The sequence below is a fragment of the Alternaria postmessia genome (assembly GCF_024291825.1).
Source record: "Alternaria postmessia strain BMP 2775 chromosome Unknown scaffold_16, whole genome shotgun sequence".
Taxonomy (NCBI): Eukaryota; Fungi; Ascomycota; class Dothideomycetes; order Pleosporales; family Pleosporaceae; genus Alternaria; species Alternaria postmessia.
The window spans coordinates 415,794-433,073 of NW_026260089.1; the positions used below are offsets into that span (position 1 = coordinate 415,794).

At 51.1% G+C, this 17,280-nt stretch overlaps 8 protein-coding genes across 8 annotated transcripts; 4 read left to right on the plus strand and 4 right to left on the minus strand.

Moving 5' to 3' along the window:
• Positions 1-922: 922 nt before the first annotated feature.
• On the plus strand, positions 923-3,881 carry J4E82_003741 (uncharacterized protein; the record flags this gene model as incomplete). Its single annotated transcript, XM_051730025.1, has 5 exons — positions 923-1,022; positions 1,098-1,237; positions 1,297-1,463; positions 1,664-2,213; positions 2,262-3,881. The coding sequence occupies 5 exons, from the start codon at positions 923-925 to the stop codon at positions 3,879-3,881; spliced, it is 2,577 nt and encodes an 858-aa protein (XP_051590349.1).
• A 236-nt stretch (positions 3,882-4,117) lies between these two features.
• On the minus strand, positions 4,118-5,700 carry J4E82_003742 (uncharacterized protein; the record flags this gene model as incomplete). Its single annotated transcript, XM_051730026.1, has 5 exons — positions 4,118-4,547; positions 4,613-4,681; positions 4,735-5,128; positions 5,193-5,312; positions 5,391-5,700. 5 exons carry the CDS (start codon positions 5,698-5,700, stop codon positions 4,118-4,120), a joined length of 1,323 nt encoding a protein of 440 aa, XP_051590350.1.
• Positions 5,701-6,740: 1,040 nt separating this feature from the next.
• J4E82_003743 (uncharacterized protein) lies at positions 6,741-8,303 on the plus strand (the record flags this gene model as incomplete). The annotated part of the gene is made up of 1 exon (XM_051730027.1): positions 6,741-8,303. One exon carries the CDS (start codon positions 6,741-6,743, stop codon positions 8,301-8,303), a length of 1,563 nt encoding a protein of 520 aa, XP_051590351.1.
• A 101-nt stretch (positions 8,304-8,404) lies between these two features.
• Positions 8,405-9,871, minus strand: J4E82_003744 (uncharacterized protein; the record flags this gene model as incomplete). Its single annotated transcript, XM_051730028.1, has 1 exon — positions 8,405-9,871. One exon carries the CDS (start codon positions 9,869-9,871, stop codon positions 8,405-8,407), a length of 1,467 nt encoding a protein of 488 aa, XP_051590352.1.
• A 239-nt stretch (positions 9,872-10,110) lies between these two features.
• On the plus strand, positions 10,111-10,671 carry J4E82_003745 (uncharacterized protein; the record flags this gene model as incomplete). Its single annotated transcript, XM_051730029.1, has 3 exons — positions 10,111-10,181; positions 10,228-10,278; positions 10,332-10,671. The coding sequence occupies 3 exons, from the start codon at positions 10,111-10,113 to the stop codon at positions 10,669-10,671; spliced, it is 462 nt and encodes a 153-aa protein (XP_051590353.1).
• Positions 10,672-11,413: 742 nt separating this feature from the next.
• J4E82_003746 (uncharacterized protein) lies at positions 11,414-12,271 on the plus strand (the record flags this gene model as incomplete). The annotated part of the gene is made up of 2 exons (XM_051730030.1): positions 11,414-11,890; positions 11,963-12,271. 2 exons carry the CDS (start codon positions 11,414-11,416, stop codon positions 12,269-12,271), a joined length of 786 nt encoding a protein of 261 aa, XP_051590354.1.
• A 134-nt stretch (positions 12,272-12,405) lies between these two features.
• On the minus strand, positions 12,406-13,888 carry J4E82_003747 (uncharacterized protein; the record flags this gene model as incomplete). Its single annotated transcript, XM_051730031.1, has 3 exons — positions 12,406-12,920; positions 12,974-13,088; positions 13,142-13,888. 3 exons carry the CDS (start codon positions 13,886-13,888, stop codon positions 12,406-12,408), a joined length of 1,377 nt encoding a protein of 458 aa, XP_051590355.1.
• A 747-nt stretch (positions 13,889-14,635) lies between these two features.
• Positions 14,636-15,114, minus strand: J4E82_003748 (uncharacterized protein; the record flags this gene model as incomplete). The annotated part of the gene is made up of 3 exons (XM_051730032.1): positions 14,636-14,765; positions 14,818-14,982; positions 15,035-15,114. The coding sequence occupies 3 exons, from the start codon at positions 15,112-15,114 to the stop codon at positions 14,636-14,638; spliced, it is 375 nt and encodes a 124-aa protein (XP_051590356.1).
• Positions 15,115-17,280: the final 2,166 nt, after the last annotated feature.

Consider the following 17,280-nt stretch of genomic DNA (forward strand, 5'->3'; position numbering starts at 1 on the left):
TCTTTCTCAAATTATCTGCCATTTTGTTTTTGTACAACACGTTGAACGTTTGGGTTTGGCACGGGTGCCGGATGTCTTCGTTCGCATACCCCCTTGCATTGATGAAGTAACCACTCTTCGCATTTTGGAGTCATGGCGTTGCTAGTTAGCTGGGATAGGCCTCTTGGATGAGTGACGCGGTAGGATAGCTACGGCATGCGGCAGCGATGGGATCAACGACCTATATATCATACCACTTTGAATAATCACGAATACACATATTTCACACACACATGTCTCTTCTGAAGTTGCCCTTGTGATGGTTCTGCTTGTGCATAACGCGTGCGTGTTCGGTCCGACACGCCACGCGACAGTATGCGCGCTTGATCAATCAAGCTTTTCTGAAGCCTATCCACTTCCACCCTAACATGATCTATGTCCTGCAGGAAACATGCACCAGTCCCCAGGATAAATCCCGTGCGCTCGACACCCTCTGCAGATGTTACGCGCCGCCCAGACGAGCAAGGATTGATTTCAGGTACCGCTAGCCATGACGTCAGCAATGCATGCGGCGTATCCGAGGTTGCCATCTTACGAAATCACGACAAGTGAGCTGGCTACTTGCAGACCGTCGTGCGCCTCTTTCAGCTTACACATGCCTGAGTTACTTACCCCGGACCAATTGCGCGATATGGGGAACTTGATAGCACTGTCCCTGCATATACGTCCAGACTTGGTGCGCCAGACAACAAAACGCTAGCTCGTAAACATCCGCGACCCTCCGCAACAAAATCCGACTCTCATCGCTAGAGTGCAGTGTGCACATTACGTGAATACCATCCGAACGAATTCACGGCATATAGATCTGTACAGTCATCGAGCGCTGTCAAGTACGACCAAGGCGGCGACGGGGTAGATCCATGTCGCTTCGTGACATGTGAACATGGCAGACACCCTTCCCAAGATTAAGGTGACAGACCCGTCCGTCGCTGGCAGAGGCGCTTTTCAGATCCAGGAGAATGGATCGTCAACAACAGTAGATGGTATGCCGTACATCACACCTATTGCTTTGGCTCGTCACACCGAAAACCCCAAGATGCTTACTCCAGGGTTCATAGGCCCGTTGTCCAACAAGAAGCTCGTCGCAAAGCTTCGAAGCCCCACCTCACCTTCCGCGCAACCGACCGCCGATTCGCAAAACGGATACGTTGGCGATGGGACAAGACTGTCCGAAACGCCTATAGACCCGCTCTCGCAAGTATGTACAGATAAGGTTCGACATGCGGGGACGGACGCTAATCGCGCATCACCGTATAGCAAATCCTCCAGAGAACGAATACGTCGCCGGCTGTACAGAAACTACGATCGCAAAACACCGAGCCCCTATCGAGCCAATCGCCGACTTCGCCAAACGATGTAAATGCGGATAAGAAACTAAGCGGAGAGACGCCACGCGATGCAAGCGGGGGCAAGGCAGACAAAAAGTAGGTCCCTCTGCTCTGCTCTTCGCAAAGAGCATACAGAATGTCACGGGGCTACTAGCCAAGGATTAGCGCGTACCTCGTATTAAGGCCTCCGGACCTGCGTATCGAGGTCATGTATGCGCTTGTTCCTCTGGTTGGCCTGAACATACATATCCACATTAGCCTGGGGCGCAGTACAGTACGGCTGACTTCACATCTAGGAAGGTATCATTTCTTAGTCGCTTCATCGGAGGCAACAAAAAGAAGAGCAGTACCCTCGATGGCGCAAGCGAGAATGGCTCTGAGGCAGACGATCTTCGATTGGAGGGTATGGACGCCCAGCTTTACGTCGACAATTTCAGCTTCAGTCCGAAGGTACCTCATCCACCAGCATACATAAAAGTGAGGACGAAGTTCAAGAAGGAGAAAGAATTCGATCGTGTTTTCCTGGCGCAGGAATTACGTTCTGGGTCGGATAAGAAGAGTCCGCCTGCGGCTGGATCAAACCCTGCACCTCAATCTGGGTCGGCAGCTACACAGAACCCTATCTGGGCGGTCGAGTTCAGCAAGGATGGGAGGTATCTTGCTGTCGGTGGGCAAGACAGGGTTATCAGGGTGTGGGCGGTGATTGAGAGCTCAGAAGGACGCCGCGCGCATGAGAACGCTGATAATGGAGAGGCAAAGTACCTGAGTGCACCAGTCTTCCATCAGAAACCCGTTCGCGAGTACCAGGGACATACTTCAACTATCTTAGATTTGAGCTGGAGCAAGGCAAGTTGATATTGCTTAGTATTTTCATGCATCGACTGACAACCATAGAACAATTTCTTGCTATCCTCATCCATGGACAAGACGGTCCGTCTATGGCACGTAAGCCGAGATGAGAATCTATGCACATTCAAGCATTCCGATTTTGTTCCTTCTATACAATTTCACCCTACCGATGACCGATTCTTCCTCGCAGGATCCCTTGACGCAAAGTTGCGACTGTGGAGCATTCCGGATAAGAGCGTGGCTTTCTCGGTCACTGTGCCGGATATGATTACATCAGTGGCGTTCACACCTGATGGGAAAACATGTATAGCCGGTACCCTCGGGGGCCTTTGCATGTTCTACGACACTGAAGGATTAAAGTGGCAGGCCCAACTTCACGTAAAGTCGACCCGCGGACAGAATGCAAAAGGTAGTAAAATCACTGGAATACAAGCAGCATATTGGCCTCCAGGCAGCGAAAGTGGTGAAATCAAGCTACTGGTTTCGAGCAACGATTCGAGGTTGCGCATTTACAACATGAAGGACAAAGCCTTGGAAATGAAGTTCCGTGGTCATGAAAACAACTGCAGTCAGATTCGAGCTACGTTTGCCGATAGTAGTGGGCATATTATATGTGGAAGCGAGGATCGGAAAACATACATCTGGTCGACTACCGCCACGGCTGAAGGCGAGAAAAGGAACCAGCGTCCGGTGGAGATGTTCGAAGCTCATAATTCGATCACGACGTGCACTGTCATTGCTCCCGTTCACACTAGGCAATTGCTTAGCGCCTCAGAAGATCCCATCTTCGACCTCTGCAATCCACCACCAGTCACGCTAGTATCGAAAGCTGAATCTGTCATTTCGTCGAGAGCACCCACGGAGGGGGGGTCCACACACCCAACACCTGCGCCTACGGATACCCATTTCAAAAAAGCTGCAGGAAGCCCAGCATATATTGAGCGCTCGGCACATCGAGGTGGCAACATCATTGTTACAGCAGACTACACGGGTGCACTCAAGGTATTCAGACAAGATTGTGCTCACCAAAAACGCATACGAATGAGCGAGCAATGGGACACTGCTTCCATGAAGAGAGCGTCAGGTATTGGACGGCCCAGCAGTATAATTTCGCGAACTAGTCGATCACGGCGAGATAGTGTATCTACACAACCACCAAATGACCGCATTATGACATGGCGACAAGGCATATCACACGGTAGTCTAGACTCGACTAACTCCCTTCCTCGTCGCAGCGCCTCACCCCGAAAGTCGCTAGCCGCCATGAGCTTTCACTCAACACCACACGAGTCTCCTGTCCTTCAGCCTACCAAAACCAACGACACCTTCGACACCAAGCCTACTGATACACCAAAAACATCCGTATCTATAGACCGTACTACCACATCTCTACGAAGCACTTCATACTTTGAAGCCTCGTCCCCTCTCAAGGAACCACCGACTGCTGCAGCAGATGACGAGGCAGCCCAGCGTTCTCGTAACCCTCTCGCCGTGTACAACGGTCAAAGCTGGCTTTTCTGGACGAGTCGCGATAAGAGTGCATTAACAGCTGGGAATGCGAGAGACGAGGAGAGACCAGAGCTGCTTGGTCGTATGAGCACGATTAGTCAGATTAGTAGGCTGACAGATGAGCGGAGTGATGAAGGAAGGGAAAATGGTACTTGATACACTGATAGAAATTCCACTTCAAACGGGACAAGATGATCAAGATTTTCAAGGGCCTCTCTGTCAGTATTGAAGATTATTACACTTGGATAATATCTCTGGAATCATCTTTCTTTTCACTCTTGTCGATAGTTACGAAATGAATTAATTGAACTCTACACTGTAGTACAGAATTAAACAACTACAGGTTTTTTTTTCTGCAACAACGTCCGTGGTGCTTGCAATGGATGATCCTACTATTGTCTCGTAGCGATATCAGAAAACACCTCTAAGAGATCCGGTACATCTGTGACTACAGGGACATCGGTGGGAATAACGAGCTGACGCTTCACGTAAGTACCCGTTTCAAGGACGAGATCCCAGTCTGAGAAGGTCTCTGGAGCTACAACAGCGGAAGTGAAATCAGAAGAGAAGGCAGACGCGGCAGGAGTGGTGTATGTGGTAGTCTCCTTGACGGGGTCCCAGTCGCTGAATGACTCGGGGGCGATGACAGGGTAAGTAAAGGACTTGGAGGAAGGATGCGTAGCCCAGACGACTTGAGGCCGTGTACGGGTCGTCAAAGTGGTCGCTTTTTGGCCTTCCAGATCGCCGAGGGTGCTGGAGGGGACAGAAGCGGAGTCATTACCGGGAAGACAGGCAGAGAAGTCATCAGTGATGTCGCGGATACTATTGTTGGCGATTTAGTATCGCTGAACGTGCAAAGTAATGGGCTTGAAGGCTGGAAAGCTCACCCGTAGGAATCAGTTGAGGAGATGGAGATGTTGGAGCTACCACGTCGCTGACCAATGTTGGTAGCGTACCTGCAGTGCCATTAGAGGAATCAATGTGTTTAGTATGATCAGAACTAGCTTACTGAGTTGGCCAATATTTGGAGAACAAGTCACAGTGCTGGTCGGTAGGGACATTATTTCGACGCTGCATGTACGTATTGGCGAAGCGGCATTGGCGGCCCGAAGCATCGTGGGTCTCCTTGCATACATCCATGCATCTTTGAGCGTCGAAGTGACCATCGGACCAGTGTTTCAGTCCCATATAAGTGTCCTCACCGTTGCAGTCGAGGGGTGCTTCGATAGCAGCGCCCATGTCATACTTCTCGATTGTGTAGTCATCAGAGACCGAGGGTGTGGTGCCGTTGATGTCCTTGACATAGGCGTTAGAGCCGGCCATAACCACGTGGAACTGCTCACGGAGCTGCCCGTGGTTGATGGCGATGTCGGGCAGGATGGTGCTGGACCACAAATCACACTCTACAAAGAAAGGGAAGACAGCATCAGTGCATGTTTCACATTACCTTCGTACATGGACACTTACTGATGATGGTTGTAGAAGGGGGATTTGGGCACAGTTCGGGTGCAGGCGAAACGACAGGCTGACGCTCGAAGAAGATGGTGAAGGCATTGCAGTTGTCATCGCTATTGCAAGCATGAGCACCTAAAGACAGTTAGTAAGACCGTTCAAGGGAGATACTGCTTGTCGATATGATGAGCTTCGACCCAAAGTGCTACTTACACTGTTCGACGTTGTACTCGTCCATCGATATGTAATGAACGAACTGTGATGCCGTGTCGTACGTAGTGAGCAGGTTGGCGTACGATTGAATGTAACCAGCAGGCGTAGTGGCGGACAATGCAGCGCCAGCGAAAGGAGCATAGGCTTGAAAAGCTTCTGGGGTGTCAGGCAAGATTGGGGTACCATGTCCCAGGGGAAGAGAGTCGCAAAACGACCGGACAGGAGAGCGACTCGGGGCAAGGGCTGAGCCAAAGGCTGCGAGGTGTGAAAACACCATCGCAAGTTCGATGAAAATATAAAGGAACAACATCTCGTCTTGTCTCGATACGAGATGTATCGGTGTTGAACTAGCGTGGGCGATGAAGGATGTTGAAAGAAGAGAGATGTAGCATAGTTTTATATGTTTGGAAGGAGAGGCAGGGGAAACTGTTAGGGGTCGGGAAGTGGTACCAGACCAACGCCATTGTGCTCCATTACCAGTGCCATTCTGCGCCGTCCCCACTTAATACGTACTGCGAAGTTGCGATGCTCCCTCGGAAGGAACAAGAGAGATCAGTGCTGTACCCTCATTATTCTGAATCCACAAACTTTTGAGCTCTACCACTCTGTCGAGCGACAAAGAACAACGTTTTGTGGATGGGAACAAGTGGATCCTTGAACGACTGTGGTCTCCATGGCTCAAACTGGATCTTACTCAACGCTCGAGACGGGGGATCGTATACCCTCCAGAGACCCTAAGTGGATCTAGATGCCCAGAACCATTGCTATCGAGACTTTCGTTCGATTGTTTACGATGTTACTCGACGATTGAAGGCGCACATGGCTCTAAGTGAGCTGCAAATGTGGTAACAGCTTCTGACTTAACCTAATGGAGGCCATGTACGTGTCATGTTAGCTCATATAAATCAAACAAAAGAGCTGATGAGTCCCTTCAGCACCACAAATACCGTGGAGATACGCGAAAACCACTCAAGGTCTTGAGCCAAGGCTTGCAAGCTAGCGATACGAGCGGGGTTCAATATCGTCACTCAGCTTGAGAAGCAACCAAAGCGACAAGGCGAAGCGTGTTTTGTGGCATTTCAAGATACGTGACCCATAATGGACGATTGTGGTAGATGAGAAAGCAAGAAGCCAGTCACTCACCAAGCGAAAGGTAACCGCTGTTGCTCGTGCCAGACCCGCCCAAAACGTCATAGTCTCAACCGACCAAACCATCCAACATAGTACTCGCCAGTAACATTGAGGTCAACAATACTCTTTCAGTCACTTGATCATTTCCTCCATCCCTTATTACAAGAGTTTCCGCTCTTTGAGCCAGACTATCAGAAATACGTACGTGGCCACAAAGTCATGGGTCGCACCGAAAAATCGCAGGGTTTAGCGCCACCCGCCATCCGCAAGGATATTCGAGCCAAACAGGCGCGGCATATCGTCAACAAAGTTGTCCCAGCAATCTTGACGTCAAATACAAGAGCCAGGAGAGGTGCGGACGGAAGTGAGCTTATTACGAACCCTGGACCGATTGGAACAGTGGGGCAGGAGAGAGGGAGTAGGGACAGTGCACGTGTTGAGGTTGGCAAAGAGACGGAATATGTAAAGAGGAAGGGACAAGGAAGAAGAAAGGCCAAAGGCGCGAGGCTTGAAGAAGAAGAGGCGGATGGCAGGAATGGTGAAAAGAGTGGTGATATGGGGAAGGATGCTGGTAAAGGTAAGGGAAAAGCAAAAGGCAAGAAACAGAATGATGCTCTCAAGGAAGAAATTTCATACCTCAACTCGAAGACAGCTGTTACGCCACCACCTGTTTTGCCGAGCAAACAACGCAGTATACGAATCGTAGCCACAGATAGCCTTACAGCTGCACATATGCTTTCTCACCCATCTCTGTACAACGAATCTGCCACTTCCGCGCCGAAACAGCTGTCCAAGAAACAACCAAATACATGTATCCTAAACATGGCCTCTCCCCTCCGCCCAGGTGGCGGCCTCCTAACGGGCGCCACCTCCGCCGAAGAATCCCTTTGCGCGCGTACAACACTACTCCCTTCACTCAAGGAATCATTCTACCGCCTTCCAGAATATGGTGGCATCTACACACACGACGTACTTGTGTTTCGATCTGCCCTTCCGCTCGGCGACAACGCCGGTGAGCTGCCTCCCACCGAGCGCTGGTACGTTGACGTTATCAGTGCGGGAATGCTGCGCTTCCCCGAACTAGAGGGGGAAGAAGATGAAGAGAAGAGGCTAAGTAAGAAGGACAGAGAGGTTGTTGAAGCGAAGATACGAGGTGTTCTGAGGATAGCGGAACAGAAGGAAGTGAAGGGGTTGGTGCTCGGAGCTTGGGGCATTGGAGCTTATGGAAATCCAGTGAAAGATATCGCAAAGGCTTTTGCAAAGGTTTTGGGTGTTGGTTCTTCATCGTCAGCGTCCACCGGAAAGAAGAATAGCAAGTCGCCATCGGTGGGTATCGAGGCATTTCCGGCCATTGAACACGTCATCTTTGCGATTCCCAATCGTAAAATTGCTAGCGATTTTGCTGCAGCGTTTGGTGGCAGCATTCAGGTCGAAGACGGCCCCGGCGCTTCGAGCAGCGATGACGACGACGAGGACGGCGAGGAAGATGAAGTGGCAGAGGAACTGAGAAACAAGATACAAGAGATGGAAGGTCAAATCAGTAAGGTTTGGAACCCAGACCTGAAGGCGAGGCTGAGCTCTATACTGGAAGGCTTGAAAGCGCAATTGAGAGAGAGAGAAGGCACACCCGGAATGAGTAGTATTGATGGTGATGATGAGGACGAAGAAGGGGAAATTGAAGGGAGCGAGGAAGAGGGAGAAGGCGATGACACAGAAGACGAAATCCGCTCGTATGGGAGTAATGAGATTGGCTGTTACCACCCGAACCCTCACGACTGGTAATAAGAACCAGTACACTGCTAGTAAGAATATATTGATGGGTATCTCAAAATTTCTATCTTCTAAAAGTCTCTTTTATACAGCAAGATTCAATGCTTCGACGCTCAAGCGGTTGCACTGGCAGCAGCCGGTTCTTCTGAAGAAGGCTCTGCTGGCTTTGACTTGTTGGAGCTGTTCTTTCGTGCCACTGTATTCGGTTCATCCTCCAAACCCAGTTTTTTCAGGTCCACAGCCAAGGGATCAGACTCTTCTGTACTTTCAGTAGGCCCTTCATATCCTGGTGGTGGCAACGCCCAGTCGGGCAGGCCAGTCTCATAGTCCCACTTCCCTTCCTCACACCTGTATCTCCGGGCATGCAGGTAGATACCCAATTCGTGTGTACCTGGGTCGCTGTACAGATCGGTGTCGCATACCTTGCACTTTTCCCCTGTCATGCGTTCCGCTTTCTTCTTGTTGTAGGCATTGACCATTTCATCGTGGTATGCGACGGCATCGGCGACTTCCTCTTTGCCCATGCGTGAGAGGCGGGACATGATATCTTCATCGTCCTCGTCTTCCGATTGACCACGGCCGAGGGCTGGGCCAAAGACGCGCTGGTTGGCGTATATGGGGTCGTTTGAGATGGGATGGCCGAGGAATTGGAGGTGGACGCGCAGTTGGTGGGTGCGGCCTGTTACTGGCATGCAACGCACAATAGAATAGCCGCGGAGCTTCTTCCACGGCTGACCATCGGGACCTGCATCTCCTTGTTCCGCTTGATTTGCATTTCCGTCATCCTTTGGTGGGTAGTATGCCAGCCTCTTGAAGACCGTCTTTGCCTCCTTGCCGTTCGCACGCACGCGGTTCAGGCCCAGCTTGGGGCTGATCTGTAGGATGGGCTTCTCACAGAGGATCTCTCCTTCTGGAAATTCGCCCACAACTCGCGTGATGTACTCCTTCTTGACCGTCCTGCCTCTTATCTGTGCACTCAGTTCCTCTGCCGCCTGCTTGTGCTTGCCGATGAACATGATGCCACTAGTCAACCTGTCGAGCCGGTTGCACGGCAATGGATTCCAGCCATAGCCACGATCTGCCCTCATAATCTCGATGATGGAGTTGAAGTTGTATCGACCAGCAGGATGTACGGGCATGCCCGCAGGCTTGTTGATGACAATCATGTTGTCATCCTCGTGGACGATACCGATGGGCTGCGCGGTACACGGGGGCTCGTGGCGGTGGAGAGTGTGGGATATGACGTCGCCGTTCTTGACTATTGTTTTGATGCTCGGCACCGGCTGGCCATTGAGGACGACGCGGCCCTCTTCTATGGCTTTCTGGTAGTACTCGGCGGGCCGGTCGCGGAACTCGCTAGAGAAGATGTCGAGAATTTCCCTTCCCCGCCATCGTTCCTTGCAGAAGGTGTTGTATGTGAAGTGGTAGGGCGTCACCTTGCGCAGGCCATCTTCGAGGTAGTATGGCGGTGGCCAGGGGTCGCAGGGCGTGATTGCGACGGCTGGAGGCTCTTTCCAGGGAAATTTGTCGTCGGGCAAGGGCGGGTATTTGTCGCGCGGGGGTGAAGGCACTAGGGCCATGGAGGGTGAGCCTGTGCGTGTCTTGGGCACAGGCAAGCGTCCCTTGGAGGCGAGGTATGCGAGGATGCGCGGAGAGGGCGCCAGAATCGCGGGGCCGAGGGGTCGAGGGGTTGAGGGTGCGTGTGGGAGAAATGTTGCGCAAGCCGAGGCAGACGTGGGATGCAGGGAACCTAGCCCGCCATGTTGCCCGTCTTGAGAGACGCGTCTTCCCTCGACGTCGACGGCACCAGAATTACGCCATGGCACTACAGGCATTGAAATCGCGTCGACGAAGCGACTACAGCTTCCAGCTCGAGTATAGGACGAGATGGTGCGTCTCCTGCCTCTGCGCCCTGTTCAGTACTAACAACAGGAAGGAGCGACAATGACATGTACCATCACATGAACAACAGCGTCTACTACTATCTGTATATATATATCTCTCTCTCCTGTCCACGCTACATTTCCTAACGACAACTAGGTTCGACTCTGTTGTCAACACGTACCTCATCCAACACTGCTCACTGCACCCACCTACCTCGCCACAGATCGGCCTCGTCGTACACTCGCATTGTGATTACCTCGCCCCAGTCGGCTTTCCCGCCGTCGTAGACCTCGCACTACGAGTCAACAAGCTTGGCAAGAGTTCTGTAACATACGAAATCGCCGTCTTTGAAAAAGGCCAGGACGAGGTCAAGGCCGTTGGCGAGTTTATCCACGTCTTCGTCGACCGTGAAAGCCGCCGGCCTGGAAAAGATGGCATGAGTCAGCAGCTGAAGTCTGGCCTGGAAAAACTGTTGACGGACAAGTCGAAGCTGTGAGATACGACCACGACTCCAACGTCACCGGTGGTGGCGCAATACAACATCGGCCAACTGGGTATGATAGCTATCTAAGACATTTGGCCAAGGGACAGGAATGGGCAGAACCAGCTCTGCATCTGATCAGCCATGTTCATCATGGCCCTTGGCGTAATCTGTTGCCGAGATTCGCATTCGCTCTGAGGCATCTGGAAGCTTATAGGTTCTTTGCCGTTAGTGGCGTATACGTCGCAACAATCATTCTTGGAGTAGTTATACCAGAAGCTCTTCGGAAGAATTGTATAGGAGCAGTTTTCTGCTGCATGAGCGACCAGACGGACCAGTCGTTTGACTGTATAGGAGTCTTGCTGGGGGCAACGAGTGTGAAGGAATAAATTCGGCAGCCTTGAAACACCATATTACCTGCCAGCATAGCAAACGTCGAGACACGATATCGCGACCCGCAGTGCAGGACCAATTCGACGATAGCGAACGAAGACAGGCGGGGTAACGCTTAGTTACAGTCCGGCAATACATTTCCGATACTGCACGTCCCTGACTGTTTTCTTTCCATTTGACCTTCCCAACGTTGGCATAACATTGTATACCAAGCTTCTTCACCTCGTTCACACTCAAGACCAACTTGTTCTGTCTAATCTTCCACGACTTCATGCCACTTTTCAACGCGCCATCTTAAACACTCGGCCGCTTCCCCTCATATTCCTATATTCTCACTATCCTATATCCGTCCAAATACCGCAATATGTCCACTTCCACGATTCATGGCCCAGGCATACTGTTTGTCCGCTCCCGCATCTCTCCCTCGGCCAATGACCTGCTCACCGAACCTGTGTTCCTAGCCTGGTACGACGACGAGCATATCCCAGAAGTAGTTTCTACATCTAGCATCCATTCTGCAATGCGCTACATCGATGTTCACAAATCTTCTCCCATTGGCGATTCACAGAATCCGAAGCCTTTCTTAGCCTGTTACCCCATGGGGGATCTGGCTTTCACGTTGGGTGACGAGTTCAAAAAGATTGGCTTCAGGAGTAGTAAGCTTCCGGGCAGTGGCGTCATTTATGATTTGGCAGATATGGATGTCAGTTACCTGGGTTTTATGGGTGCAACGAAGAGAACAAGAGAGTTTACAGGTGGTGAACAAAAATTTATCATCACGTTAGGAGTTAGACCAGAGAAGAAGATAGCAGAAGGAGAAATCGCCGAATTCTTTCAAAAGGTATGCATCACCAACGTTACTTCTGGTTGACATATTTGGCACATGCTTGTATTGAAATTGATAATTCGATAGCAAACACGTATCATCGAACAAACACCACAGTACATACGCTCGGTGCGCTTCAAACTTCTCTACGCGAGGACTAATGCTCAGTCTCGTGCTCTAAAGGGGTTACCGACCACGGATGAGCCACATCCTGAGCCTTCCACTTGGCTCGCTATGCACGAGTTCGCAGAGTTGCCTGGCGAAGAGTTAATCAAGACATTGAACGGTAGTGCGAAGAAGGCTGCTGAAGAGGAGGAATGGGGCGCAACGGAAATCGAGATGCTTGTTTGGAGACTGGATCGTGCGCATGGAGACGAAAAGTTCTTCGATGAGTGAGGTCATGCTTGCTGGACAATCATCGTATACTACGTCTGATGGCTGTTTCAAAATCGCCGAATAACTTGTAGGTAATGTTATATACATACTCCATTCTTCTTCTTCATCTCTCTCACAACAGCTCCAAATCCTGCTCAATGCTCATGTCCATGTTCATGCCCTTCTCCCTCCTTCTCATCCCATGGATGTCCCTGTCCAACGCCCTCCCAGGGATCACCCTCCCAGGTCATCCAAGTACTATGTCCCCTAACGTTCTCCGCCAACTCCCCACACCTCCTCTGTTCCCAACTCTCCTTGCCTGCCACAACAGCCCAATGTTTCTGCGCCCTCTCCGCCCAGTATCTCGCCCGATCTTCAATTCCGAAGCTACTCCATGTGTATGCGAGAATCTCTTCATACTGTGGTAGCTCAGCGAAGAGTTCTTCTTGTTCCAGTTGCTCGATGAGTTTGGGGAGGAGGCCGAGGAGCTGCGGCGAGTCCTTCTCGTCAGTGGGAAGAACAGATTTCAAGGCTTTGATCTCGGAGAGGCGGTCGTTGGATTCCATCACTGCATCGTCATCTGCGGTGCATAGGGGGCAGGCGCACTGGAAGCCAAAGTTAGCCATAAGGGTCTTGACGCGGCGCCTGCGAGGACGTTTTTCGTAGCCATCTGCCATAGAATTAGTGACTGCTTTGCTGATTGTGTAATTGGTGTTGACTTACAGCTTCGTGTGATCTCTTCACCGGGCTTGATGTCTCTTAGAGCGAAGACTTCGAATGAGAGGGTGTAATCGTCGAAGCGCCACAAGGTGTTTGGCCGGCACGCGTGATTGATACGCTGGGCTGGAGTTAGAGAGAACACTAACAGGCAAATTATCGGTCATGACTTACAGCGGCCTCGGGAATGACTGCCAACAGCTCTGGAAGCTCATCAACCCACGGCCATTTTACACCAACGCCGTTTGTCAGAACAATGTCCTCGACGCTGCCATCTATGTTGACATCCAACGCCTTGACCATCTCCCTGGTTTCTGCCGGCAACTGCTCGACTGCTTGCTTTAACACGTGCTGTGGTCTGTTCTCGGTTTCTGCCAGCGGCCTAGCAACAAACAGCACTGGTGTCTGCACAATCAGACTCTCGCCTGGGAAAATTCCAGCGATATCCTTCTTCGCAAACAAGCCTTTTCCTTTCTCGCCCGCATATTTGACTTCCCACATGCCCATATTTTCACCAACCACGCCCTCCATGCCACCAATACTCATACCAAATGTCTCCATTGTAACACTAGCCGCGACCTCTGGAGTTACTACGAGGCTGACTCCGCGACCGTTATTGTAATCGGCATTAGTGTACGCGCAGAACGTTTGAGGACCCTTTGCTCCCACGGCTTCATTTCCCTCATTTGGCATCACGACGTCAACACACGTAGGATTATGTGTCCATGGAAATGTGTCAGTCGTGGCGCCATCCTGTGCGACCGGACATATTGATGCAGGTTTGTTGATGAGTCCGTCTTGGATCGCCGGACTGCGCGCTGTGTAGAATAATTCCGCTTTAGCATTTGAAGCGCATAGAAGTGTGGAGAGGGCAACATAAGCAGGTAGATGCCGTCGCCGCGGCCATATTGCTGTAACCATCTTCCAAGCTCTTGATCTTATTGTTCCTTCTCCTCGAATGATGGACGATGCCGAATAAAAGGAAACTATCGAGGAAGCCAGACTTTCAACATCTTCAACGTCGGAGGAATTACTCGCGCGAAATTGGAAGCCACGTTTCACGATGGAAGGATCTCCGAAACCCCTGCTGCTGAAACATGCTGGGTGCTTGGCAGATGCATTGCGCCTGCATCTAGATTGTCTTGGAGATGCACGGAAGCCAGTGAGGTTTGGGGCTGTTACTGTTATTTGATGAATCGATGAGCCGGAAGAATGGTTGATGTGGGGAAGGCTAGCTTCGGGGCCGGTTGAATGGCGCGCGTGGGACGTGAGAACATCGTCTTTGCAGTCTCTCTGACAACACAACTTGCGTGTTGCACGAGTCGATAGTGCGATGCGTAGAAGTGACGCTTTGACACAATGGCCGTCTTCATTGTCCGCCTTAGGAGAGGCTCCATGCTTGTGTGTTGAGAGACGGCGGCCTCGGGGGCGAGGGCAGATCAACGCAATACCACCTTGGTTGCACCTCTCTTCATTACCTAGGTCAAACGGAGAAAAGACGATCGGCACTCTATCTTCTCCAAAATCAGATGTTATACTTCATGACTGAGCACATCCAGAATGACGTGAATGGGAATTGGCGGCAGGGTTCGAGGCAGAATGTATTCAATACACATATTCGGTAGTATTGTACCTTGGATACTTCCCAACACGTGCCTCTTAATCATTTTAAACAATCTTCAGCCAGCTCGGCTCCTCCTGCTCAAATGATTTGAAGCCCGGAGCAGGAATCTTGTCAAACAGACCACCCTTCAAGAACATTTTTGGCGAGTCGTCACCCACTAAAGACGCAATGGGGCTATCGTTTTGTTAGCAATGCTCTCCTGATGCGATATGCACAAGCAACTCACCACCCGCAGTTGCCGCAAAATTGTCGGGTAATCGAATTCCCACTCTTTGTGTCGCTGTCCTTGTAATTCTTAAGATTGTTGCTCGGGTCATTGACTGTGACCTCAGATTTGTCGAACATGTAGATAATGGATCCAGCGCATGATCCGGCACGCCGGCAGTTGGCACTTGGAGAGTTAGTCCGAGACTACGCGCGGAGACTGGAACAATGACGCCTACCAGTAGCAGATAGCGGATTGCTCTGGTAAAGCAGGAATGGAAACCTTGATGCTTCCGCAGTTGCAACGTCCCTCAGTCATCCTGAATGAGTAAAATATGGATTTAGGGTTGTGAATAGTTTGCTTCAGGGTTCTACTTCCTCAGGCTTCCGGTTGAGAAATAAGCGTTCAGCAAGGTGCGGTATCTTACTTGAATGAGAGGCTGCTGAGGGGAGCTTTAAATGAGGAGAACCTATGTAGCTTACACTGCCCGCAATAGTAAACTGCTCTGGATTTATGACGCGTGTTATACACAGTGGGGTTTGTGGAGACAGCGGACTAGCATTAAAGAACCTCGGCAAACTAATCATACGAGTTGATTCGAGAAGTCGCGTCGTGGGATTGACCATCGCTATCCGGCACCTCGTCGTCTCTTGAGTGATGTTCTGCACTGAGAGACTTTGAACGCGTTGACGATACCCGCGACGAGGCTGGCTTTTAACGGCGAATGACCTTTTGAGGTATACGATATCCTGTGGAACTCCACTAGAATTCTTACACAGCCAGTCCAGCAAAAGAGGCTTCCACGTGCCATGATTCGTAGTGATTGGTCTTGAAAAGGGTTGAGATTCGGTCCGCGCAATGAGCTGTCACTAGCCATCCGCAGTGGGCGTACGAGGTTGTGGGATATATGGCGGCCTATCCATAGCCCAACATTCTGCTCTAGGAAATACAGAGACTAGCAACAGTCAGCGAGACGCAGAGATCAGAAAATATGGAAGAGATGAAGTGAGGTTGAAAAAGCAGATGTCTAATCCCCAATGGCATCCGCATCAAGCTAGCACGCCATTCAGTCCTAACGCGGCGTCATTCCGCGTTCACGCTCTCAAACATCAACCACAATGACACAACAACACAACCACAAAGCCTGACACCAATACTACGCACGCATTATCAAACTGCACAATACCCTAAAATGGTAGCTGAGCATCTGCGCACCTTGCAATCAGCATTCCGACTAACTGGCCGCAGACGCGCGATTCTACGGCAACCTACCTGCACATGCACTCGTCGCACCACGCCGACCTCCTCGAGCAGTTCACGAATCTCACCTCTTCGCAACTCACGCCCGAAGATATTTACGTTCCCCCACACCTCCAACCTGTAAACCCTGAGGACGAGGACGACGTTGTACCAGACCAGCACGCGGCATTCGGCATACAGCGAGCAACACAGACGAAGAAGGAACCAACATGGCGCGACTTGGGGCTCGAAGAACTGTTGCGACGGGGACCCATGGGCATTGGAGGCGGGAGTGGAAGCGGAAGTGCGGTCGCAGCTGGTGGTAGTGGAATTGTTGGACAGGGAAGAGAAGAGCCAGTTAGACTGGCGCTGGCGAGGCAGCCGGGTGCGAGGATGGGTGTTAGAGTAGGCAACGGGAGCAGTGAGAGCTCTAGAAGTGGCGGAAGCGGTGCTGCTGGGAATGGACTGCCGCGATGAGGGGAAACAGCGTACCGGATTCGGACGTTGATATCAGCGCAGGACTTTGCATCTGCTTGGGAACATGGGACACGCGCAGTGAGTCCTGTGGTATCCGTGATTTAGCTAGAGCTGTCAGGCTGATCTGTGATAGCCGTTGACATCTGGACGATTGCGCTAGCTTCACAGCCTACAACGATCGCTCTTCCACGCTACGTTGATTGGCATCTGTACGCGCACATCCAATACCGCGGGTGCTTTTGCCATGCTGTTGCGCGCAGAAGACCCTAGTGCGGAACAGGCGCGGTACCCAGACTTGTTCACGTAGAGATTCGAGATTCATATAGTGCCGGGATTCAAAATGTAAAGCAATTTGCTAATGGTCTGGAGCACTTGTAACTACAAGAACTATCATCACGTGTTACTATCAAGAATTTTGTATATGGTGGTTGAAGCCGGCAAAGGATCGATGCGAGCATGTTATTTCTCTGTACACAGTGAAAGCCTCTTCAGGTCGGTGATTGCAGCTCTGTGGTCTATTGGCATTGTCCACAAATACCATTGTCAGACTCCCTCTAATCTGTCCGGTATCCCCGAACACCCTCCTCCACTCCTACTGCACTAATGCCCATCTGCCCGATGCGCAGGAACATCAGTCCTCGTGCGCGGTAGTAGTACGCTTGCCACACGAACACGGCCTTAATCATGCACTCAACATACGCACACCAACGCCTCTCTCTGGCTTACACCTCCGTAAGCCACAGGCATCTCTTCCTGAACGAGCTTGCA